The following is a 26,502-nucleotide window of genomic DNA, read 5'->3' on the forward strand; positions in this document are numbered from 1 at the left end:
ATATAATGTAAGTAAGTACCCACTTTAGGACTCTGTCGCACTAACATATTTAACATTTAGTGCGAGTTACAGTTCAATTTGTCAAAAAAGTTAATGTGACATGGTACCAAAGTGTATACATATTAATGCTCGTGACCGTACTTACAAACAATTCCAGCAGATGGTGCGAGTTTGTCGACTTAGGCAGGTGGTGCGAATTTATTGACTTAGGCAACGGGTAAGTATCTCTAATAAATAAAACAAAAGTTATTCAACAATCAATAAATTATTTATTTAAAACATCTATCACATTATTCAACATCACAATTCTCAACATGTCTTCATAATTTAGCTTACTAAAAAACGCAAAAGAAAAATTTATACAATGGGTACATAGTAAGTACAGATTACTTAATTAATGATTATTGAGTCCACTTGTTATGCTTCTGATTTGTCCATATTTTTCTATTAATAAAATATGTAGCATGATTTATGCTATTGTATGTAACATTTTATATATATTAATTACCTATTGTCTGTTAAAGCGCATCGCAGATGATGAACAGTCGATCGTAAATATTTGTAGTTAGTATCTCATTAAACATTGCTTCATGACAGCAGTAAGTATAGATAGAAAATTAACTGTCCTGCCTGACAATAGTCATTATATAAGCTATTTTTATATTTCTTATACAGGTAAGTATGCCAATGCTACAAAATTTATATTAGTAAGTACCTAATGGTATGATTTGGTCACATCACTAATTTAAGAGCCACGCTCTTGTCGGTGTAGCACTCTCCATACTACTTTTAGGGAAAAATAGGGCAGTGGTTTCCCTCTTGCCTTCCGCATGATTATTTTGTTTGCTATGATTAGGTACATGTAACAAATAGGTTTCTATACAATAGTGGCCAAACAGTACGCATAATCATAGAATCTTCCACGGCAAAAAAAGATATTTTTTTGTAGATTTGTATGCGTAATCCACACAAAATGTCACCCGTCATATAATCCGTCATCTGCTATACGTTTAAGTATAAAATAGTCTCCGATACTAAATAATGACACTACTTATCATGTATCAAATCAACCAACACTAATAAACTATTCAATAATAAGTTATCTACCTAATTTTACTACGGTAAACATAAGTTCATTGGCCCTTTCTAAGTATAATCCCTTAGTATTAATAGTCCAATTTAATTGGATCTTATTTTAAAATGCTTTCAGCTATCATGGCCTTGCTGATTTGATTACTTTCTGACTCAAAGAATAGGTAACAAAAATAAAATCTATTTCTTTGTGCATTACTAATTATTTGTCGCTGTTGTACCATAGTTCGTATTACCTATAAGTACTTGTATATTATTCTGTAGGTATTTAAACATCCAGAAACACTGCGAAATCCATCTGGAGTCAGACTTGCCCATATCTTGTTTTGTACTTAGTGATACGATGTTTCTGGGAATGTTCCCAAAATGGGAATATTGCTGTTATACAAATTCTTAATACCTAGTAAGGACACTGGCTGTTTTTCTCAAATTGTTCTTTATTGTACTCTGGTCCTATCTGCAGGCTAGGTAATAATATAGTTATTTTTACACAACTACTAAACCAGCGACACGCAATGATGGCCGTTTTAATATTTGTCCCGCTCATCAAGTTTCGTATTAATTCATTACTATGTTAAAGTCGCAAATTTTTGTACTTTATTAGGTCAGAGCGAGCATCATTGCGCGCCGCTAGATTAAGTTACACAGTGACACTTAGGTACCTTAAGTAAACATATCGCACATCTAGTACTTAAAAGTCATAAATGTCAAAAAATCTGAAATTGATTTAACTTATGGCACTGTTTATCCCATACTGTCATACGGAATAATTTTTTGGGGCAATTCTGTAAACGTCAAATCAATATTTATTTTGCAGAAGCGATGTATACGGATAATTTATAGAAAGTACCAAATTGAATCACTCAGAAATGTATTTAAAACTAACAACTTACTAACCTTGACATGTATTTACATTTTGGAAATTTGTACATTTGTAAAAAATCATAAGGAATATTTTATAGAGAAATGTTCAGTTAGGGAAAACTTACGTTCCAAATATTTATATAACTTTTATCTTCCATCATCAAACGGTTCAGTATTATATAAAAGTGTATTTGTATCAGCCGTTCGAATTTTCAATCACTTACCCACCGAAATAAAATTGTTAGAGGGTAAGACATTTAAAAAACGTCTAAAAAATTGGCTAGTTGATATGGAATTTTATGACTTGAATGAATATTTTCAACAACAATGATATTTGCCATACAACCATAAAGTTGAAGTTGAACAATGATATTTAAAATTGACAAATGTTTATAATGTGACTAAATATTAGGTACTTACTTAATTCCTTGATGCTCAATACTGACATTATTTGTAATATTGTACGTCCGACATGGACATGCTGTTGAGACAATTTTATAATGTTTGACACCTGCATGTATGTACCTACACAGCTTCTCAATAAATGTTTATTGTTTCTTGTTTCTTGTTAGTAATTAACGTAGATATGGCAAAACAAAAATCGTTAAAGCGCTCTACTGTAAAATTTAAAAAATTACATTTATAAAGAACTAGATGTGCGATATGTGAAACTTAGGAACCTACATAGGTACCGTACATTAAGTACAAAGATCTAACTGCTATTGTACAGGGTATTAGTCTACTCGCAAGGCTTCGCATACTAATTCTCCTTTTAACGTAGCATGTTTAGAATGACAGCAGGACAGAGATATAGTACTTCGCTTAAAGCGAAAGAGACGAAATATAGGTATGTCTCTTTCGCATTAACGGTGAACAACTTAGTACGAAAGAAATGTGAGGTATATTGTAATTCTAATCATGTTACGTTGAAAGTAGTAGTTGTAACCGTAAACGATATTTCACTGGCGATAAACAAGACAAAGTTAGACAAGACACTATTATGTATTACCTATAAACAAAAAAAAAATACAAATAATTCCTCTCTGATGTCGATCAAAGAAGAAAGGTTAAGCGTTAGAAACGTTTACAGCAAACTCGTGAGCCGAGAGTCACCTAACTGTTGGCTGGTTCGAAGTCTCATATCACTGATTTAACGCGGTAAGAACCCGGTATAAACTAAATTTAAAAGAAGATGCTCCATTTTTTAAATGATCTTTGAATGTTCAACAATAATAATGTGAAATGTGGTTCTGGTTAATGCGCTGGCTTTACCTTCGGGTTAGAAGTTCGAGCAGGTAGCCGTTTCTGTAAAAAACCGGACCTGGCAAATCTTCAGGTTAGGTAAGCGGATCCTGTGAACGGGATAACGCTAAGGAGATAGATTCAACAATAATAATCGTCTAATAAGTTAAGAATTAATTAGTTTAATAGTCATCTTACACTGTCTTGTTTACGTCGGTGAAAAATTACCTTAAAATGTCCTGCCTCCTAAAGCAAGCATGATGTTTTCAAAGGCTATCCAGTTGATCAGCGCCCACGGTCCAAGCCGCATCCAAAGTGGGAGGAATCCTTTATAAAGAGACAATATTCCTTCATTCTTCACAGATTGCTGGAAGCAGTCGATCATACCGCGGTACATTTTGCCCCTGCAATGCCATAAAACACATTTGTACAGTCATGAGCAATATAATGTACATAGAAAGTCCACACCAAATAAGGGACAGTCTCACAAAGTGAATACGACAATGTTCCTATCGGGAATCGAACCCGAACCTCCACCCTTCACGTTCAGCCTTGAAGTCATAATATATCATGACTGACAGAGGAATTGTCTCCTTTGTAACACGTTGAACCATTACAATAAGGTTCACCGTATCCATCGGAGTTCTTATCAAAACTAACTGCAATTTATATTCGGATTACATAATTTAAGGCTCTGCCCACCCCAATATGGGGATCCGGGATCCGGGCATGAATATACGTATGTACTATTACTTTACGAATGTAGGATAATTTAATTAAGTGCGTAAGTGACATTTAACACCGTGTTTACGTACAATCAGTTTAAAATTCGAATGTGAATAGAAACGAATAAATAATGAAAGAATCACGGTTCACGATTTTCCTTTATTTAATTTTGGTGTGATATAATGTGTTTATTCATATAACAGCATGTATGCATGTGTTATATAACACGCATCACGCCTGTATCCCCGAAAGGGTAGGCAGGGAAGTGTAGTACATCCACTCCTTGCCAGCTATGTTTAAGTCCCATGTTGTCATTAACTGGGCACAAATCGTGGAAACCATGCGATATCAATGATCTCCTCATAAGATCGAATTCAGAGCCCAAGCCGGGATTCAAACCAGGGACATTACGATGTAAATTACGCGTTCTCCAAACAGGGCTATCACGGACTTATCAAGTGTTTATTCATTTTCGAAATATGATATCTGTATTTACCTATCATGCAGCCTGTGTCTCCTCGACGTTACGAGGAGAGTATCTAGGTACTTTCGCCTCTCTTTCTATAGGTATAACCTTGACCCGTAAGGTAGCATTTTATGCTATCTATATACAATGGTAATGAGATACTCGTAGGAGGTAGGCACCTACTATAAATTAGATAACGCTTCATTATACGAAGGAAAGAGACAGGAACAGTACTCAATCAATCTCGAGTTTTCATCTAGATAGAACAGTGAAATGGAACCTCATTACGCGATGGAAATGTACGGGAGCGATATAGCGATTGAATTGGAGATATAAGTATGCAATGTAAATGTTGATTGGTAGGAAATTAAAGTTTTATATTTCCAAATATAAGTAAGTACTCTTAAGAAACTGACATTTAGAAGTTAAGTATTAAGAAATGATGGATATCACAGGAATAAAGTGTTTTTATGAAAATCGACTGGGAAATAATTGGGTGTTGAAATATTTTATTAATAAAGAAATATCAACCGATCTTTTCTATTTCGTAGTTACGTAGGTAAGTATTATTTGGGCAAATACAAGCAAACGAAACGCAACAAAACTAAACGTTTTAACTATAAATAGGTACCTATATCTAGGATGACGCACACATACACTTTTACCGGGGAAACAGCCCTGTTGCTTTGTTATGTTTGTTGTTATGTCTAGGAAGATTCCAGAAAATTAAATTGATAGTTTCTGGTATTCTCCTCAGTCCAGGGACGTTCCAAATCACCTACTTACTAACGTCCCGATTTAAAGCGAAAGCAGGGCGCGACGGGCCTGCGCGTTGCGACTTTGACCTCGTTACTTTGACCCTAAAACGCTTACATACCTAACTATATCTACTACCTACGCTTTACTTAAAACACAGCTGATAGCAATAGCGCACCAAAACATTGTCTATCACACGTGTTATTGATTTTCTGCCGTCCATAACATATGCAAGGCCTTGACATGCGTCAGCTTAGCAATGTTACATATCTAAAGCCGATTCTCCAACCACAGTGGAGCAGCGTATTGGAATATCTCCACCCCCTCCGGTTGATTGAGGGCAAGCCAAGGCTGTTTATCGTCGTCTGATAAGTAGTGTCAACCAAGTAGGCACCTTTTTGAAAACGCATTTACCACATTCGGGTGTGATTTTTGTTAACAAAATCTCGCAACGCAATAAACAAGATATTTTCAATTAAATTTTGTGGTCTCAATTTTCATAATTTTTATTAATAATTGAAAGAAATTGAGGTTGAAGAAAAGCATATTAAATAGAATGTAATTTTTCAGAAAGGCGCTTTCGTGGTTTTCACTTTACTGCGACGTTATGTGGATATGTTTTACGTAAGATCGATAAAATTCATTTCTCTATAGGCCATGAGAGTTTATTGAACCAGTCTTGTACTTTATGGAAGAGAAGCCTATCAATCTCTCGGTTAATGGATATTGCCGCTTTCAATGAAGCCATTGTGTCGTGATGGGCGCTCATTCGTTAACTAACTACAGTGTAGGTATACTTTTTCCATCCATTTCTTTTGTGCTGTCAAACTAATCTTGACAGATTATTTTAAACAACGTAACGTGTTTCGTTTGATGTCCTAATGGAAACTTCAACTTGATTGAATTTACCAGTGTTCTGACGTAATCAAATGAACCCCTAAAAGTAAATACTTAAAGTATTTTCAGAAACTTTTAATCTGGGGGCACTGTAGTGCCCCCGCCAAGACGAGCAAATCGAACCGCAAGGGCAGGACACTACCTACCTTATCTCGAAACGTTTCGCCGATTTTTAGAACTCTCATAACTTAGGTTTGGATTACACCAGACAAATAGGTATTTAACGAAATAACGAAGCTTCTAATGTATCGTATCAAGTATAGATACTCTAAGTCCTTAGGCTCAAGTTATAGAATAGAGAATATACTACGTACTTAAGTTTAAGGAGATATATAATATGTAGGTACGTCTATCAGCAACCAGCATTGGAGCAGCATGGTGTAGTGTGCTGTTTACCCCCACCGGTTGATTGAGGGTAAACTTGTCTAACGTACCTAACAGCCATACGTACTTGTATGGCTACCCGTACCGACGTAAAAGGTGTAAGTGACATCGAAACGTATACTGAGGGGAATAATTCAGCTCATTATTCTGAGTTAATATGAAGTAAATACTTCCATCGCAAAATTATAGAGGTAGTTTATGTATGACATTGTATATACGAGCGGGTTATATTTACCTGCCATCCTCTCCCACAGGTTGGTTCATGAGTCTCGTCTTCATCACATCCGCAGGAGTACCCAGTACTGCGGCAACGAATCCAGCGGTAAATGCCGCCAATGCATGCACTATGGCATTGTCAGCCATGTTGAATTCCCGTATTAAAAACTTTTTGGTATAATCGTACGCAGCTAAATCTCCCATGTTGACTAGAGCCGCTCTTTGAACGTTCGGTATTGCACCTGAAATGGAAATATTTATGTTAATGGCGAAGGGAACGTTATAGCACACCCCTGATACTTCATACAAACAACCTCGTTTTACACAGACACTACACATTGAATTTATCGTACACGCGCATCTGTGTGTGTGACGTCTGACACCATACGATTAAAGTCTAAACTATGTTCGAGGGGGGTTGAGGTAAACCTAGTTCTGACGCTGGTGGGGAGCGAAGAGTTGCCGTTCTATACGTAGTATTATTCCTTATTCTATGGTTTTAGTATAATTCGAGAACAATCAACAATTATACGTGAGACGTAGAAGAAATCATAATGAGTATGTAAGGCATTTCGGAATGATTGTTAAGAGACTTAGGGCTTAGAATAAAGAATAATACTACTTATAGAATGATAACTCTCCGCTCCGCACCAATTCGTATCGTGCGCCGATTTCACCCCCTCTGAGTTTTGTCTTAAATGGCTGTTAGCCGCTAAGGAGTAAGCGGGAGAGCGAGAGCACGCAAACTGTGTCTCACACGCATTTACGCACACGGTAATTTTTTGAATGGAGTGTCCGGGGTGTGCTTAGGGTTTAATAGCATATTTCGCCAATTAGGACCTAATAGTATGTTTGGGCGAAAGTGCTATGTCTAAAAATTTGCAAGAATTTTGTGTTCTGCCTACCCCACTATGAATAGACGTGATATTATGTAATGTAAAACAATAAAGGTCTTTACAGACAGACGAACAAACGGACCGACAACAAAGTCATCTTATAAGGGTTCCGTTTTTCCTTTTGAGGTTCGAAAGCCTATAAACTACTTTTAACTTGGAATAGACACTTCACTTGAAAATAACATAAATAGGTTACGAGTATAGGTATAACTATAATATATGTGTAACATAACAAGGTATAGGCAGAGGTACTTATACACCTGTTCCTAGCTAGCTATGTTTGACTTGACTCCCATTTAAAAGGGGGCGAGCCTATTTCCTATAAGCGGTACGCGCGTTTCTCCGAACTTTTTGTAATTGGAAATACATGCAGTAATTTATAAAAAATAAAAGAGTCAGTCTGTCGTGGTCTGCGGTTAAAAGGAAGGACGACTGTGGGACGGGTCGGGCAATCGGGTTATCGACACCCGCGCTCTGTGACCCTCATCAACCCAGATTACACCAAGTTATATTAACTATCTTGCTTACTATTTTCGTTCTCTTATATCTACGTGAGCTAGGAGAAACAGACAAACTTTGAATTTACCACAGTAAGTTCTTTAGTAAACGATTTACTCGAAATGAAAATAAAATGAAATGAAAAATATTTATTTCCCCACACAAAAAAAAAACTAAGTTAAAAAACCTGTAATATAGGTCATCAGGACCTGCCCCTTGCCCATTTGCAAACTTGCACTTGTGAAAAAGAATTGTAACGTTTATTAATTGCCTACTCATGATAACCATTGCTTGGTAAAAACCCAGTAAATACGAGTAAAATACCAATTAGTAACTGAGTGTTAACCGCGCTACATACATACATCACGCCTATTTCCCGTTGGGATAGGCAGAGACCACGGAATTATACCTACCTACTAAGATCCTAACACACCACTTTCGATTCCTTCCATTCTCATCAGAGGTTTATGCATAATATTCATTTCTGTTTAGAGTTACCTCTCTCTCACGGATTAGGGTGTGATGTTCCTAGCGACTATAGAGGGCGGTTGCCTGTGGATGAGGATGTCAGGTGAAAACGTCCAGAGTGCCAAAACTCACTGAATTTAATACAAATTCGTACAAACAGTAGTTCAATGCAGCACAAGAAAATCGGAAGTGACGCGACAAAATTAAATGTTGTCATTGCAATAAAAATATATATTTAATGTTGGGGTTGCCAAAACTCTCTCTCCATCTAAGGGTGGTATTAATACACTAATCTCAGCTTCAAGACTGCTCTCAAGATCATGTCAATGTGACAGTTCTTATATAAAAACAAGGACTTGAGCATGATCTTGAGGGCAGTCTCAGCTGAGATTAGTTTATTAATACCACCCTAAGTATCTAAGTAAATAAATCTAACATATAACAATCTATTTATTACCTACATCTGTCACCCTTTATTTTTATCTCATGATTGTTCCCTGTTGTGTGTACCTTTTAAATAAATAAACACTCACCTCTCCAAAACCCAAGTAGGCCGCTCTCAGCGTAAATCTTGGTATACGCTTGTCGACAGTTGGTAAACCGTGGCGGGTGGCCCTGCAGCACCCTCCGGCCTTCAGCCTGCATCTGCACCTTCACCAGGTCGGTGGGAGACGCGATGAATTGAGCCAACGACCCCGCCGCCAGCCCGCCTGGTGGACTTCGAAAGTATGTTACGTTGTCGCATTTTGATTGGGTTGTTGTAAATTATATTGATTGTTCGAGTCCTCTTTTATGTATCGTAATACATGGATAAACCGATCGGTTATACATTTAGTTTTAAGCTTCTTTAAGTATCTTTTTTTTGACGTGACTTATTGTAGATTTGCCGCAGATGGCATTAACTACTTGGCCGAACAAATGGGGAACGCTGAAGGCTCTCACCCGATACAACGTTTAAGACAACATGCCTGAGGGTGCCCAGTTGGGCGCGAACCTCGGCTCAGGGCGTCGTCTGAGAGGAAAAATATTTAAAAGAATTAATCGACCCTAGTGGGTTCTTTAAGTACCACCCATTGTGCATTTATAACTGTTACTTGGGGGTATCAAAGGCCACATTGAAATTTGACATTTGCGCTTATAAAAGTAAGTGCGCAATGCAAACAAATGTCAAATAGCAATATTGCTTTCTTAGATGAATTGCTTCTTAGATGATAAAATAGTCAGTCCTACTTGGCCGGAGTAAATAAAAAAACTAGATAAGAGGATTATGTCAGTGGAAAGCGGCTGAGGCTGGGTTGATAGCGATAAGCGCTCAATGAGGAAAAAACGGAGCTAAACTACTCACAAAACCTTACAATAATTGACACTACTTTTTACCTAACTTGTCAGTAGTCTCAATTTTTATCCGGAATGAAACCAGCCGTGTGTTTCGAGGTTTGTTGAAGAAAATCACATAAAAATACAAATGTGATTGTTAAAAATGCGCTTACGAGGTTTTGTAGACGACAGTTTGTGTCTATCTGTGTCATCCCCCTAGCATTATCCCGTTTTTCACAAGTGCCACTTATCTAACCTGAAGATTTGACAGATCGGATTTTTACAGAAGCGACTGCCTGTCCGACCATCCAACCCGCGAAGGGAAAACAAGCCCAATACAAGTTAGGTTAGGTTATTTCCGAAAAAGCATTTCCTGCATTTTTTTGTGTTTAAGTATGTATAATGTTAGATTCATCTAATACTTATAGAATATAAAGGGTGTTAGTGACATCGTAACGAAGACTAAGGGGGATGTTTCAGACCACGGTTCTGAGTTGATATCAAGGCCATATCACATACACACATCACATATCGAGGTTGATAATGAAGATATCGAGTGGAATTTCCAATCGGAAAATTCATGAAAATGTTAGTGTGTTTTTTAAATTATTTTCAGTTCAATACTTTTGCGTCAGAAAGTTCTACCTGATATCAACTCAGAATTATCCCTCAAACTTTTCGTTACGATGTCACAAACACCCTGTATGAATGAATGAATAAATGAATTCTCACCTATAGAGGAGTGCGCCAGCGAAATTTGCCCCTGTTCATCCTTCACCAGTTCTCGGTACTGCTCGTAGAAGATGAGCCGGCAGCCGGAGTAGATAGCGTGGCGTTGGAACATGGGCATCAGCCCCGTCCAAAGTTTCAACACCCCCTCCGTCTTGGCGATGCCCACTGCTGTTGTGATCATACCCTTGTTTTCTAGCTGGAAGAAAATGATTAAATGCCTAATAGGGTATTTGACTGGGTCAAAGATAAATTATAAAATGCTAATCTAGAAATAGAAGCCAGTCTAAAATGATCAAAAATCAATCTCACTTTACATTTCGACTTTTTTTCGAATTTTATGTATGAATTAAGTAACAATGAGTACGACGTTTGACCGCATTTATTGATGACGTCACAGGACAGTATTTGCAAACAAACTCCAAAGAAAACTTCGTTTTGACGTTTCGTAATAAGTATCTCATTTGAGTAGGTGGTCAAATACTATTATTCCCTTTTGTTTTCGATACCTATATTACCGACCTACCAATTCGCACAAAACACTTTGCCTCCTCCTTCTTAATGCGAACATCGAAGGGCTTTTTAACGTGACTTATTGCAGGTTTGCTTCAGATGACAATAACTACTTTCCAAATGGTCCCCATTGGACCATTTGTCCGGGAAAGTAGTTAAATTGTCATTACATTCATTAATCGCCATTTACCTTTACGAACGAAAGGGACAGTTATACCTAAGAGTTAGCACTTTACATAATAAAGAGCACAAGGATACGCATCCAGACCTTGTATCCATGTTTAGCTGCAGCCACCTCTGATTGTATTTGTAGCCGCGTCTTGGTCAGGTCAAACGGGTATGTAACTGAAAATAATTAAGACAAGATAAGATATTATTTTAAACAGGGAAGCAACACGCGAAGAAACGAAACAACACAACAAGGAAAGATAGGAAGGGGAATACCAAGAAGAGCTTACATGGAACAGATTAAAGAGAAGTTGAACGTCGGGTTTATAACGAAGTGAAAGAATTGGCCTTTGATAGACAAGAATAGAGAATGCTACACCGACAAGAGCGTGGCTCTTAAATTAGTGATGATGAAGATATTATTTTATATTTTTCACTGCAAAAGATGCAAAATATATAAGCTTCTTAATACAACTTTATTGGACCAAAATAAAAGAAAATAGTTACAAAAGAGACGAGAGAGAAGAGAGTGTAAGGTTAATTAACTTAGCGTATTTAAAGCAACAAAGTGATTCTATAAGGGTTTCGTTTTTCCTTTTGAAGTTCAGCGGGTTTAGCACCGTAAGCACGCGACTCTTTCTCGCCGCGACAGAGATTATCCTGTCTCTTTCTGTGCAGTACTGTGAGAGAGTGACGGGTGACGTATGTCGAAGCGAGAAAGAGTCGCACGATTACGGTGCTAAGCCTGCTGAACACTAAAAAAGACCACATTGTACCTACCTCCTTCAGCAGCCCACGCCCCGAGTACAGCGACGCCATAACGAGTACACACATCTGAAGCCTTCGCCGCGGGGTGATCAGCGTTGCGAATCAGCGGCATGGTTCCTTAGTCACCTGGCCACCACAGCCGACGAGCCCATAATACCTGAATACAAAGGAAAAAACTTATAAAGAGCTTTAAAAACAAACTAATCCTCATTTCAGTAAGATTTTAATTATTTAAAATTATACCTATGATGTCAAAATTTGTGTTTATAAATCTTATTATTTATGTGGGTACTAGATGGAACTGCTGAAAGAAAGCATTTTAATTAAATCTCTTTTTACATTTCTAATCGTTTAAATGTACGTTTATCGAAATTATACCAGACAAATATTTACAAATCTCTTTTGTTATAAATCTTATTAGATACTGGATGGAACAGCTCAAAAAATATTAAATTGAAAATGGAAGAAGAAAATTTCATTCTTAAATCAATTTAATGGTTTTCATACATATTTTTTCTGTCAAATTCAGCCAGATTGCAAGAAATATAATCTATCGTTGAAAGATCGTACTAATATTAAAAAGATTTTAATAGCCTATTCAAAAAATCGGGATTTACAGGATAGAACTTATAAAATATATTAATAATGATTCGAATGAAAATCAATATTTTTTATTTAGGTAAGTAGATATTTATTTAGTGTTATTTCTGAAGTAAGTAAATTTATAATTAAATACTATTTAGTACTTGTTTAGTAAAAGTGAAAAGAAGACGTTTCAGTCAAATAAGGTTTATTAAATTGAGTGGCATTTTGCTAGAAATATCACAGAACACACACACTTGACGTAAGCAATATTTTTATAATCTTGCTTCGTCCGATAACCGATAATAAAGGTCAAGGTGATACTTTATTACATACATATGTCACCTAGACGCGACACTAGGTAGTTGGGTACTAAGAAGTAAACACGGCAATACAATTATTTATAGGTATTGTTGCATAGAAAAGAATCGATCGACCTAATATCGACTATGCTAATAGTGAACGTCACAACACTAGCTTACGTACTTTAACAGATCTAATTTTTAACGCGCATTGAGACTATTGTTATGTAAGTCTAGCCTAGCCTAGTTCTAGGACTAGGCAGCATGGTCTTACGATCTTAGCCTGCTCATGGTAGCATGATCTTAAATGGGAAAAATTGGGGCAAAAGGATAAAAAATTGAGGTTATTGTAAAATGTTATCTTTATTATAATATTACTGAACTAATCACAAATTTTACTGTACAGAATGTTAGTGACATCGTAACGAATACGAACGCATGATTCTGAATTCAAAATAAAATAAATATCAAGTGGAATTTCCGGTCGGAAAAATCATAAAAATTTAAATATTTTTTTAAATATTTTCAGTTTTATACTTTAGAGACGGAAAATACACTTATTGGCAAATCAGAATCATCATCTGAATCAACCCTCAAAGCTTTCGATACGATGCGATGTCACTATTTCACTGTATTGAGCTCGGTAAGTTGGGCTCATTGGTTAGAAATTATCGGTAAAGTAGATAGGAATTACGATGCACAAAGTAATAAACGAAGTCGCCAAGTAACCAAATAGTTTGGGTTTGAGAGTAGGTACCTTACTCCTTGATGTTCCTTCAAAGACGCGAACACAACAGCTGGTAATCCTATTTACGCAAGTGAATTATGTAATGCGCCTAAAAAGTATGTATACCTTTTTGTTATGTTGACGTGACTTATTGTTTTGCCACAGATGGCAATATCTACTTGGCCGGACAAATGGGGAGCGCTGAAGGCTCTCCCCCTGTACAACGTTTAAGACAACAGGCCTGAGGGTGCCCAGTTGGGCGCGAACCTCGGCTCAGGGCGTCGTCTAATATTTGAACGAATTAATCGACCCTAGTGGGTCACATACACGACAGCTAACTTATACCGAAGTTCGATGACAAACCGAGTATTGCACCACGCATCGATTTATATGCGAACCATCGCATTAACTTAATGACTAATCAATAGGTGTCAATAGACTGCAATACGTACCACATAATGCATCGCCTCAAAATAGAATAGGTATAAAAGAATGACCTTTAAACTCGTAGGAAACGGTGTAAAGTACATCAATTAATTATCTACATGTAAAATAACAACATGACTAAGTTGTAAACATTAAACATGTCCCTCCTACTTTAACTTCTGACACGTTTCAGAGAAATAATCCCGCACAAGACATTCACAATGTTAGCAAATAATCCAAGAAAAATAAAGTAAGCTACTTTAGCAGTGTTTATCTATGTGACATTTAGGCTATAGTGTTAGACATATATCAGATTTGGACATATTGTCGAAAATCGAGTAGCTATGCATCGTTATAAGATCAGAACATAAAAATCACATAACAACATCATTGATCTCGATTAAAAGTCTAACCCCTTGCTACAGAATTACTAATTGGCTTCAATACTCTGGCGAATGAAGAGGAAGGCCTTTAGCGAAGGCCTGTGCCCAGCAGTGGAACGTATGAATACAATTCTTCTTCTTCTTCTATCGTGTGGGTTGTGGCTCAAGTAATGGCTACGTACTTACATCAGTAAGTAGTTACCGGAACCAACGGCTTAACGTGCCTTCCGAAGCACATCATCATCAGCCGTACGACGCCCACTGCTGGGCATAGGCCTCCCCCAAGGATCTCCACAACGATCGGTCCTGCGCTCGCACGGATCATCTTAATTCCGGACAATCAGGTGATCAGCCTGCAATGTCCTAACCAAACTTGGGTTCACAAAGTGATTTGTCCTTACCGGGATTCGAACTCGGGACCGCCGGATCGTGAGCAGAACGCTCAAACACTGGACCATAGAGGCCGTTACGAATACAATAATTTAACATTTGTCAAACTTTCAGATAATGGCTAGGTAGGTACTTAGTTATTTCTGTAACTATCTAATTAATTTTAAGTTCTTTTTGACGTGAATTATTGTATATTAGCCGCAGACGGCATTAACTACAAATACAAATACACTTTATTGCACCAAAATAAAAAGAAATAATTACAAAAAGTCTCTTAACTAAGTACATGGCAAATGGCGGCCTTATCGCTTAAAGCGATTTCTAACTACTTGGCCGGACAAATGGATAGGATACATTATTCCACCACTTTTGTAATTTGCTGTAAAACACAACTCATTACAGGTCTACAAAAGATTTAATCGTGTACCGACTTTTAGCAAAAAATGCGACAGACCGTAATTATATTTTTTGTATAAGTACGAACAGCTAAATACCTACTTACTGACTTTTTGAATCCAAAAGTTAGATAGTCTTACAGAAATCCCGTGATATCCCAGGGGTAATGGTTAAAAGAATATTTAACATATTTTGCTCATCTCAAAGATTCGAGAATAAAATAAGTAATTCTAAAAATTCAATAATGCGCGCCTTTAGACCAGGGGCCTGTTTCATAAAACTTACAATTGTAAATTACAACGACAATTTGGTGTTCATTACGTAGCTAATATGAAACTGCAAAATATTCGTGATCACACACTCCGCAATGTACATCAAATTTTCATTGTAATTTACAATTGTAAGTTTTATTAAACAGGCCCAGAAATTGTTTTCCTTTCTCGGAGATAAGCCGGTATTTACAAATTTTTGTACACGGTACAGAATTTAGAGTTCCTTAGTTTAATAATCAAAGTGTAATTCTATTAGCTTCGATCCTGTCATACTTCTCCTGCTTCCTCCACATTCATCAATCGTTTCATACACGCACGCCGGTTCAGAGTAGTTCGTACTAAACCTTTTCTAAGGGCATCCCCTTTGGTCAATGTACGTCATTCAAGGTCTTCCTCTGCCAGTCCTACCGACAACCTTCGCGTTATATACCGCTTTCGTAATCCTATTATCCTTCATCCGCTCTACATGTCCGACCCAACTTAACATTGCCTATTCTATTTCTTTTCCTTAGTTTAATAAATGAAGTTTTATATAGCACAGAATGTGAAAGGATGTCCGTTAAGCCAGCAAGAAGCCATATTATAACTAACAGGTGTTACACATTGTCACCTGTCAGTCTGTCCCCATACGGTTCATTTCATTATGTCCATTTTAAGACTTCGTATGAAGAGTGGTTGTACGCTTACGTGGTCATTAATAAGGGATCACGGATGGATGTATGTATGTTATACCTACCTACTTATGTTATGGACAGTAGCTGGAAAGTAGGAGTTGGCAGTATCACCAGAAAATGTTGGCGAAAACGAAGGTGCCTACAATAATCCCACTTTTAACGAGCAATCTGTTTATATAATAGGGTCCATCTGTATATAATCGCTTGCCACCGGAAATACAGGATGCAGCGTCCACCCAATCTTTTAAAAAGCTCATAAAAGAGTGGTTATTTAAGAACATATTTTATGACTTTAATAAATTTCTTTCCTATAATAATGTATACAATTAATTAATGTACGTACCAATGACATGTAGCTTACGTTACCAATAAAGATTTGTATTTGTATTAACGATTGATGATTTGGAGGAAACAAGAGAAGTATGTGAGGATCGATGCAAATGGAATGTCAGTCTCTGCTTACCCCGGTGGGTAATAGACGTGAGTTTATGTATTCGTATGTATGTACTTTAAACGACAAGCGAGGGATGATAAGTAATCAATGTTTGGATTATAAATTATTATCACGTGCTCAGCGGTGAAGGAAAATATCGTGAGGAAACCCACAGTCCCGAGAAATGCATTTTCGGAAGTATGTGACCTAATCTGTATTAGGGTGGTTTTCCCTTCGCGGGTTGGAAGGTCAAACAGGCAGTCGCTTCTGTAAAAAACCGGACCTGTCCAATCTTCAGGTTAGGTAAGCGGACTCTGTGAAAAACGGGATAATGCTAGGGGGATGATGTGACTTATTGTAAATTGGCCGCAGATGGTACAGATAGTATTGTCCAGAAGGCTCAGGACCGCATATTCCAAAGTATGCTTTTGCTTCACTTTTGAATAGCAGAAAAGTTATGGCAAACTATAAAATAGATTAAAGCTAAACCAACAACAAATGCATGACATGACATGTGATGGATAACAGATTTTAATCATTTATCAAACAAACTCTGAACACAGATCCAGTCGCTCAGATTTCTTTCAAACTTTTTTAAGTCTTTTTTATTTTACGAAATGAAAAATATAACTTTGTACCTTTTCAGCAGCGGTTAGTCACAGACGGTGTTCGTGGGAGGAGTACAGATGGCAACTGATAACTAGTTACAGACGACTTTATATATATGAGGTTTGTACTCTACTATAGATACTAGTTAGTTATATGAACTGCAGTAATTGAGTCCGAACAAAGTACAAAGTGGCTTATTGACAAAGCGATGACATCTCGTAATATTATTTTTTACGGTGGTTTTCTTTTGTATAGTTAGCAGTAGTAGCTTTTGCTATGATATATTTTTTCTATGCTATGATAATCCGGTTGAATAAACGCATCGTAAGGTCATCTCGAAACAAACTATAAATCAGAGAATTTTTAAATTTGATGTTCTATCATATCACAAAGGTATATGACGGTGACGGAAACATCGTGTTGAAACATACACCTACTGAAATTTTTTAAATTGAGGTAAGTACGTATAATTAATTTTGGAGACCCCCACTCAGTAGTAAGTGGAGTTGTACAGTCTCGCCTAAGTTTAAACTTGTCCTTGGCTCGTAACCCAATCCGCGAATGTACTGTTCCGGTATTATAAAAAAAAAACTATTTATAAGAATAAGTATATACTACACTATTGTTACAGTGTATTCGATAGGATTGGTTAATACGGCGGCGGCGTTGGCCTCATATTTAACACTGACGCTAAGGGAAGCGAAACGGAATACGAGAAGATGTCTTTAACCATTTTGATGTCATAAATGACTCTCATTAACACCTGTTAATGAGATGAGTGGTTAATCTACTTCCAGATAACAATGAAGTGTTGATGAACTAATAAGTCACTGCGTCTCACATTCACGACTTTTTAATTAGAAACGACGTACTAAAATATCATGTAACATAATACAATCGATTCGTCGAGTAAAGCGATTGTTTTAGATGGATGAACCTACTTATACAGAAAAATAAAATACAAAATACACTAGGCTAGGCCTGAGACGTGGTTATCTGTACAGGTTACTTTTAACATCTTCTTCTTATCGTGTCGATGGCAAACTAAATTGTATCGGCCCAAAACTTGGCAACATAATTAGGGCAATCTGTATAACAAGTAGGTATGTATTATTAAATGAGGAAAAAGAGAAAAATATGGAAGCCCCCCAGTAACTGAGGTACGTTCTATAAAATATGAAAAAATATGAAAAAATATGAAATATGAATTTTGGAAGTTTGATAGTGTGTGTAATGTATAATAGGTGTGAGTGTGTGTATGTATGACATATATACAAAAGGTAATATTACAAAAGGTAATATTACAAAAGAACGAATTAAGTTTAGCTGGAATTAATCAAGGTTAGCTGGAAGAAATCCCAATTAGGGATAAGCTCGCCTATGATTTATCTAACGATAAATTATATGTTTTCCTTTATATTTTAAAGCAATAAAAAGTATACAAAGAAACAAACAAACGAATTGTTTAGTGTTTTTTTTTATGAAACCTTGGTCGCCGAATAAGGGAACTGAAAATTGATAGCACTAAACTCTTAAATACTTACGACTAGATACGTAATCCAAAGAATACGGATTGTGTATTTCCTAATCTTTTTTCAGTTACACAGTTTTTCACGCAACGAGTGACACTTTATACTGCCTTAACTAACTGAAGTTAAAATGTGTTATGTGCCAATGTGCGCTCGACGTAAATTATCACAATTGACTGAAGTGAAGGACTATTGGTTTGTTTATTTTTTATATTCATGTACTTACTTAGATATTACTTGTAATATTGCCGAAACGGATACGTTACATGCTAATCTAACCATTATGAACCTACTTAGATAACGTTCAGTTGTCGCCGCATAAATAACAGTGTCACAATCCCAATATATTGCTAGATTATAATGAATGACTATTAGAGATGTGCCGACTCGTAGCCGACTAGTCAGCCTACATCATAGTCGGTGACAAGTCGGCACAACGGACCACAAGTCGGCTTTGAATATGTTAACTTCAAAAGCTGAAAATACTCCAATTGAGAAGTCAGTGAACATTCATTTTAATAATATCACAACAATCAGATTAAACGACACGAAAATAGTATTTTTTCTACTCCTCTACTTTAATCTGGCATTTAAATAACCAAAAAGTCTAATATAAGTACATACATAATTAAACTCTTTGAAAAAGTGTACGCTCTATGGCCTATAAAAGCATTGTTTACAAAGTGTAACTGTACTATAATGTCGCCAAAAAAGCATTGTTGTTGTTTTTTTTTTTTTGACCTGGAAACTGGCACCTTTACTTTGTTTGGTGCCATAGATATACTATAAAAAAAAGTATACATTTGCCGCCATTTTCCCGCGCGTTGGAAAATAATTTTTATAAATAAAATTTTTCTTTGTATAATTTTTGTTTCATTTAAAATAACGTCGTCGTAGAAAAAGTATTGTATGCAACGTTGTATAACTAGGTCAAAAAATGCTCGTGGCGTCTCTTATTGCGATGTTCGCCAAGGCTCACATCGCAACTCACGCCACTCGCATTTTTTGACCCTTCTTATACAACTGTTGCATAAAATACTATTATGCAACAGTTGTATAAGAAGGGTCAAAAAATGCGAGTGGCGTGAGTTGCGATGTGAGCCTTGGCGAACATCGCAATAAGAGACACCGCGAGCATTTTTTGACCTAGTTATACAACGTTGCATACAATACTTTTTCTACGACGACGTAATTTTAAACGAAACACAAAAATTTTCCAATTTATTTTCCAACGCGCGGGAAAATGGCGGCAAATGTATACTTTTTTTTATAGTATATCTATGGCACCAAACAAAGTAAAGGTGCCAGTTTCCAGGTCAAAAAAAAAAAAAACAACAACAATGCTTTTTTGGCGACATTATAGTACAGTTACACTTTGTAAACAATGCTTTTATAGGCCATAGAGCGTACACTTTTTCAAAGAGTTTAATTATGTATGTACTTATATTAGACTTTTTGGTTATTTAAATGCCAGATTAAAGTAGAGGAGTAGAAAAAATAAGAAATACGTGTATTTCGCAATAAATAGCGATTACTATAAGTAACGAACATGAGTGGTTTGAGCGTTGGGCTCACGATCCGGAGGTCCCGGGTTCAAATCCCGGTAGGGATATATCACAAAAATCACTTTGTGATATCTAGTTTGGTCAGAACATTACATGCTGATCACCTGATTTTCCGAAATTATGATGATCCGTGCTTCGGAAGGCACGTTAACCTGTCGGCCCTGTTACTACTTTCTGACGTACTAAGTAAGTAGTCGTTACATGAGCCATGTCAGGGGTCTTTGGCGGCTCAATAGTAACCCTGACACCAGGGTTGATGAGGTTAGTACTTCACCTCACAACCCACACGATAGAAGAAAATAGCTCATACGTTCTCCAAAGTTTCATGTAAATTTACAACTTCAGAAGTACTTTCCTTCAAAGTAGTGGCTTGACAATTATTAGCCGACTAGTCGTCTTTCTAAGGCCGACTATTCGGCCAAAACAGTAATCCAAACATCTCTAACGTCAATAAATAAACTTTGTTATTACAATGTGTCATCATCGACTCATGTCTGTACTGCAATCTGTATGCTCCCGGAAGGGCGAAGTGGGCAAATTGACAGTGGGGTAGGGAGGTAAGTACCTACAAGTACGTCCTAATACAAATATACTTTATTGCACACGACATACAAAACAAGTTTTATACACATGGACGAAAGATACTGTACAATCCGGCCTTATTGCTAAGCAGCAATTTCTTAATTAAAACACATAATAACGGGTTCTTACTCCAATCTCATCAGTCATCCCGTGATCATGGCACTTGCAACAGTGTCGAAATATCGGTAGTCTCATATCCCTATTTCTAACACGGTAAGAACCCGTTATTATGTGTTTTAATTATGAAAATAACCGCGTCAACTTAAAACAGCAATTTCTTTCAGGCAACAAGTGGCAAGAAAACATTTATCACAATTTGGTGCGGGACGGTGTAATATCTCCGCGATAGCTCTGTTCGGGGAAAGCATGGTTTACTTTTGGGTTCGAAATCCGGCTCGGGCTTTTAACACTGAATTATGGCAATAGGCTCGCACCGTATTACATGGGACTTAAACATAGCTGGCAAGGAGTCTCTCTCCGGGGATATAGCGTGATGCTATCTTATGTTACTACGTAGGTACTTTCGGTTTTGATAAACGCCGTCATATCACTTTGACCTCACTTGCTGATAAGTAGAGCAGCTCCTGTCATACACGTGCAGTACAATTTGCTTTTATATGCGAATAGGTAGGTTAATTAGGTACCTATCACATCACGCGCTGAATGGTTTCTTAAAATAAATCTTCGTGGTGCCAACTCGGAAATCAGGTGATAAGTAAGGTGACACAGTAAGGTGATAGAGCAAACCTTACCAGCTGAATAGGGAAGAACTTGCCTAAAAATAACAACATTAAAGTAATTCATCATCATCTAAAAAAGATTGCAATTTGACCAGGTTGTTAGTGACATTATGGTCTGAATAATCCCCCTCAGTGTTCGTTACGGTGTCGCTATGGCGACCTGTACGTACTTGTACGGGGTATAAGTAACATGGTAACGAATACTGAGGAGGATTGAGCTCATTATTCTGAATTGATATCAAGTGGAATTTTCTATCGCAAAAGTATAGAATTGAAAATAATTAAAAAAACATGAAAATTCCACTTGATATTAACTGAGAATCATGACCTGAATCATCCCCTTAGTATTTGTTACGATGTCACTAAGTAATATCGTAATTCGTAACATAAACTCACGCCTGTGAACTGTGATCCCTAATGGGGCAGACCTTACAGCCACTTTTGATACAGAGTCCTCAGATGGATGGTGTATGGTGACAAACAGTCAGCTTATTGGCCATAAATACTTAACAGTCCATCATGATAGGAAGGATACAAGACAACACAATCGTTGTATTGGTGTTTACGGCATGCCTAGGATGGCAAGCAGCTGAATACGTTTTATTTTATTCGTTTCCAGCCCACCTTAGAACACTTATAAATAGGCACATTCCTATATAGCATGCACTTGTATGACATATTGCATGATAGCACGTGTATGTACATGCTAGGTATTCTAATAAGCTTCCTATTGCATGGCGCCCGATTACTGAGGTTTAAAGTCTCAGGGTTTCGCCCCCGGTCTTCGGTCTCTTGCTCGTGGATCGGCTGGCAGTCCTGTGTACCAGGTTGAAGCTCATTGTCAGCTCAACCTGAGCTTCTGTCCTGCCGCTGCTATCCACGTAGGCTAGGGAGGTTTTTATTACCATTTCACATATTAAACGTGGAACGTATGACCTTCGAATAGGTAGGTACTTATTACTAACGAGTAGTTGCAATTGTTATCTACATCTTATCGTAATCAAATTGTTTTGCTCCATATCTTTTATATCGCGGCATCGTTAACTTTTGATTTATTACGATTGTTAGTAGTATTCGATCGATTCGATAGTCCATTTACGATAGTTTTCTTGTAGGTTTGTTTGATTGAATCAAGTGCCAAATGAAACAGAAATGCAAATCTTTCTATGGGGAGCGCTGCAGGCATTCACTGGATATTGATGATGCAGGTAGGTCCTTCTTACCCAGGTGGAACGGACTACATGTCCAATTTCGTTCACTCCTGGGCCCAGCCAGACCTTACCTAAATAACCGCAGGTAGTGTTTGTTTACTCCTACGCTACGCTCCAGTTCCAATGTGGTTCGATAGAGAATTGAAGATCGATTAGCCGTTATGGATTTGGAAGAAACGAAGTAAAATCACTCGTTGAAACTGACTTAGGTACCTACCTATACTTATTTACTGCAAATACGAATAATTTAGACGTTGTTATGATATGACACGTGCATGCGGTGTATTTTTGTACACAGGAAAGTTTTATAACATAAATAGCCCATAATCGGCGGTGAATCAAAGTCCACATTCCCACTAAACGTAATGATGACAAATAAAATAATTACATAATAGGTATGCCGTTTGGTAAGTATGTGTAGTAAACTGGTGATTGAATGGTCATTGATAAGTTGTTAGTACCGGTCAATCCACGACTGCTTCGTCCCGCCACACCGATGCTTATCAACTCGAAGAGTATTCCCAGTATTCTCATCACCTTATTGACACAGCCCACAGACATGTAAACATTGAACTGATTACATCAAATTATCGCGAGCGCGGAGAAAATGACTGAACGAGAAGCGGCTATGTACTGAGTGTATGTTGAATAGAGATGGAAGATTGTTCTTGGCCCAAATCCGCGGTGGAGCGGGGCCGAGGCGCGAAAGAGCGCGGAGGCACGGGTGGCGTGGAGTAGCGTCCGACTCACATCGCAACCGAGCTGTGACTATTTTATACAGCCAGCATAATCTGACGCCCGAAAGAAAGACCCAATCATCTATATAAATGTAGTAGGTGTACATAGTACAGCTACATACGGTTGTGTACTATGCAGTGACGTCATTTCATTCAAGACTAGAGTTTCGCGGATACTTTCATTGAACAGTTGCAGTGTGATCGTCACGTTCTAGTTGACTGGCTTGTTGCAAAACAACTCCATTTTAGGATACTTAATGGCACTTGATTGTAAACTACAAATATTGTAACCTACATTTTGCAGAATACCTAGAGACGTAAACATATTTGTAACATAAAAACAGGCAGAAATACGTAGGTCTGTATAAGTCGAGACGCTTCAACTAGGTAGGTACCTGTCTACCTAAATACATCTTCAGACCCTGATGATAACTACAGACCTGCGGCCAAAAAGCTTTAAGTATTTTTACTGAGACGTCTAAAACAAAATTAACAATGAATACCTACCACCTTCGTACTTAGCAGATATTAACTAGTACTAGGATTGATAGCTCCATAGTCCAGCTCAGAAGATTTCAAATTCTCATAATGTATCGAAAAAATACAACAAAAAAGAGAACAAACCTAAAATCAAAACTTTTTAGGATATCGAGTTTTTGAATAGCATTACGAAATACCTAGTCACAAAGACCTTGGTCTTAGCCTAGTCACATCACGATCGAGTAATGCTGTAAGAAGTAGGCACAAATAAGTGATGTATGAATTTATGTAAGTATTTGTAACTCTTAAACCCTTGACCAATCTGATTTAAAGAAAACATACGTTTTATTAGGTAACCGCTGGAATTAGCATTAATGTTAAACAAAAATGTTAAAACAAAACCCGCGTAAGCGCGAAAGAATTCTAAGTCTATGCACAATAACAGCTAACAGCAATGTTAATAGTAGTGTTATAAAACTACTAGAAACTAGCTAGGTAGGTACCTATCTACTTATTTAATTTACGATTAGCTTTTGATGATGATGATGATGATGATCTCTCCGACCGATTTGATATTAAATGTGTTGATATCAAAGGCTTTTGGGCCGAGAACGGTGAAAAAATACCGAGAGCAGGTACAGAGACCCAGGTTGAAAAAAATAAGCAAGCTTACACATCCAGCCCTACTCACAAAGGCGAGATTTTTTATTAGTCTCATTCTGCAGGTGGTACGATGGTTCTATGGCAGATGGCGCTAGTTACATGCGACTTATAAATAACATCGTTCCGCGTATTCCGAGTCACGACTACGACAACTCCACGAGCCAACCCACCGAAACCACAGAATAAATTGATAATGGCAGATGTTCCACTCCGTAACATCAGTTCAACCTTGGTTTTATTTATATTTTACCCTTGACAGAAGAGGTGAAGGGCTCTATGAGTTAGGCTGTAGGGGACCATGTTCGTCTTGAATGCATATTTTCAAGACGAACATGGTGTGATAGTGCAATATAGAACGGAGTTTGCACATATTCGATGAAAAGCTCGGTACCTATTTCATCGAATATGTGCAAACTCCGTCCCTCACAAGATTAGCGTTTATGACACTAGTGGTCGGCAGATTGTATTACAAATCAGTCAAAGGAGGAATATCTATTCCGGTAAAAAATAAAGAAAAGTAAATGCTATGTATGTAGCCAAGTACTGGGAAAATACCTATACCGGATATTAGTGACATCGTAACGAAAACTTTAAGGGATAAAGAAGAAATACACTATACTGTACAGGATGTGAGGACCATGGATTCTCAGTTAAAATCAAGTGGAATTTTCCATCGCAAAATTTAAGATTTTTTTTGAATTATTTTCAATTCTATACTTTTGCAATTTAAAAATCCACTTTATATTAACTCAGAATAATGAGCTAAATCATCCTCCTCAACTATTCGTTACGATGTTACTTGCATTGCACCCCGTACAACTTTCGTACAAGTATGTACAAGTATACGTAGCTATGGGTGTTAATGACACCGTAACGAATACTAAGGGGGATGATTCAGATCATGATTTCTGTCGAAAAATCCATGACAATTTTAGTGTTTTTTTAATTATGTTCAGTTCCATAATATTTTTGCGACGGAAAATTGCACTTGATATCAACTGAGAATCATGATCTGAATAATCCCTCAAAGTTTTCGTTACAATGTCACTAACATCCTGAACAGTATAGTGTATTTCTTCTTTTATTGCCCGCGGAGGTCCGTGTTGCTCTATATTCCTTGCAAACTTATACGTCTGCCATCGACTCGAAAAGAAGAACTAAGGACATACGGGTTAAAAAGTTCTAGTCAGGTAATGGTGCTAATTCCTGCAGACACCATCTAATTTTATTCTAAATTATACCTGTCAATTTCTTATCCGCCGAAAAGGAAAGGGCCGTCTCATGATTGGCAGCTGTTAATTTAAAAAATAATGAGTTCTCATAATAATGAGTGAATGAATGAATAACTCGGGTGAATGAATGAATAACTCGGGTGAATGAATGAATAACTCGGGTGAATGAATGAATAACTCGGGTGAATGAAAATAGACATCTCGCTGATATGCAACCTGTTTCGCGTGTGCTGTCAACTTAATCCGAACAAAAACACTTTCTTTTATAATGTTGCCAAGACGAGATCAAATCGATAGCAAAATTAGTTGGTGTGTGCTGAAGTCGGCATCAGCGTCAGTCTATGTTTAATACTTGCTGCACACAGAGCCAGGAAAACGGTGAACGTGAGCCAGAGCGCAGGATTCGATTTGACGTTTCATATTAGTAGAACGATCAAAAAATCTACTAAATAGAAAAATAATTAACGTGTTTAAAAAAAGACAAGTAGTTATAATTATAACTATTTTATTACAATAGTTTTGTAACGAGTATCATTCTTAATTATGTCACTTTGAGATATTGTTCAATT

The 26,502-nt window shown here is 37.1% G+C and overlaps 1 protein-coding gene across 2 annotated transcripts; it reads right to left on the minus strand.

Moving 5' to 3' along the window:
- Window positions 1–246: 246 nt before the first annotated feature.
- LOC126368962 (mitochondrial uncoupling protein 4-like) lies at window positions 247–23,584 on the minus strand. 2 transcript variants are annotated; one of them, XM_050013227.1, is made up of 7 exons: window positions 23,283–23,584; window positions 12,013–12,157; window positions 11,333–11,409; window positions 10,555–10,750; window positions 9,039–9,215; window positions 6,663–6,885; window positions 247–3,602 (listed from the first exon to the last, which is right to left on the minus strand). In XM_050013227.1, exons 2-7 carry the CDS (start codon window positions 12,110–12,112, stop codon window positions 3,428–3,430), a joined length of 948 nt encoding a protein of 315 aa, XP_049869184.1. In that variant the 5' UTR covers window positions 12,113–12,157; window positions 23,283–23,584; the 3' UTR covers window positions 247–3,427. The 2 variants fall into 2 exon arrangements, with proteins under 2 accessions (XP_049869184.1, XP_049869186.1); XM_050013229.1 differs by lacking the exon at window positions 23,283–23,584 and adding an exon at window positions 17,224–17,322.
- Window positions 23,585–26,502: the final 2,918 nt, after the last annotated feature.

Source organism: Pectinophora gossypiella, chromosome 8 (genome assembly GCF_024362695.1).
Source record: "Pectinophora gossypiella chromosome 8, ilPecGoss1.1, whole genome shotgun sequence".
NCBI lineage: Eukaryota > Metazoa > Arthropoda > Insecta > Lepidoptera > Gelechiidae > Pectinophora > Pectinophora gossypiella.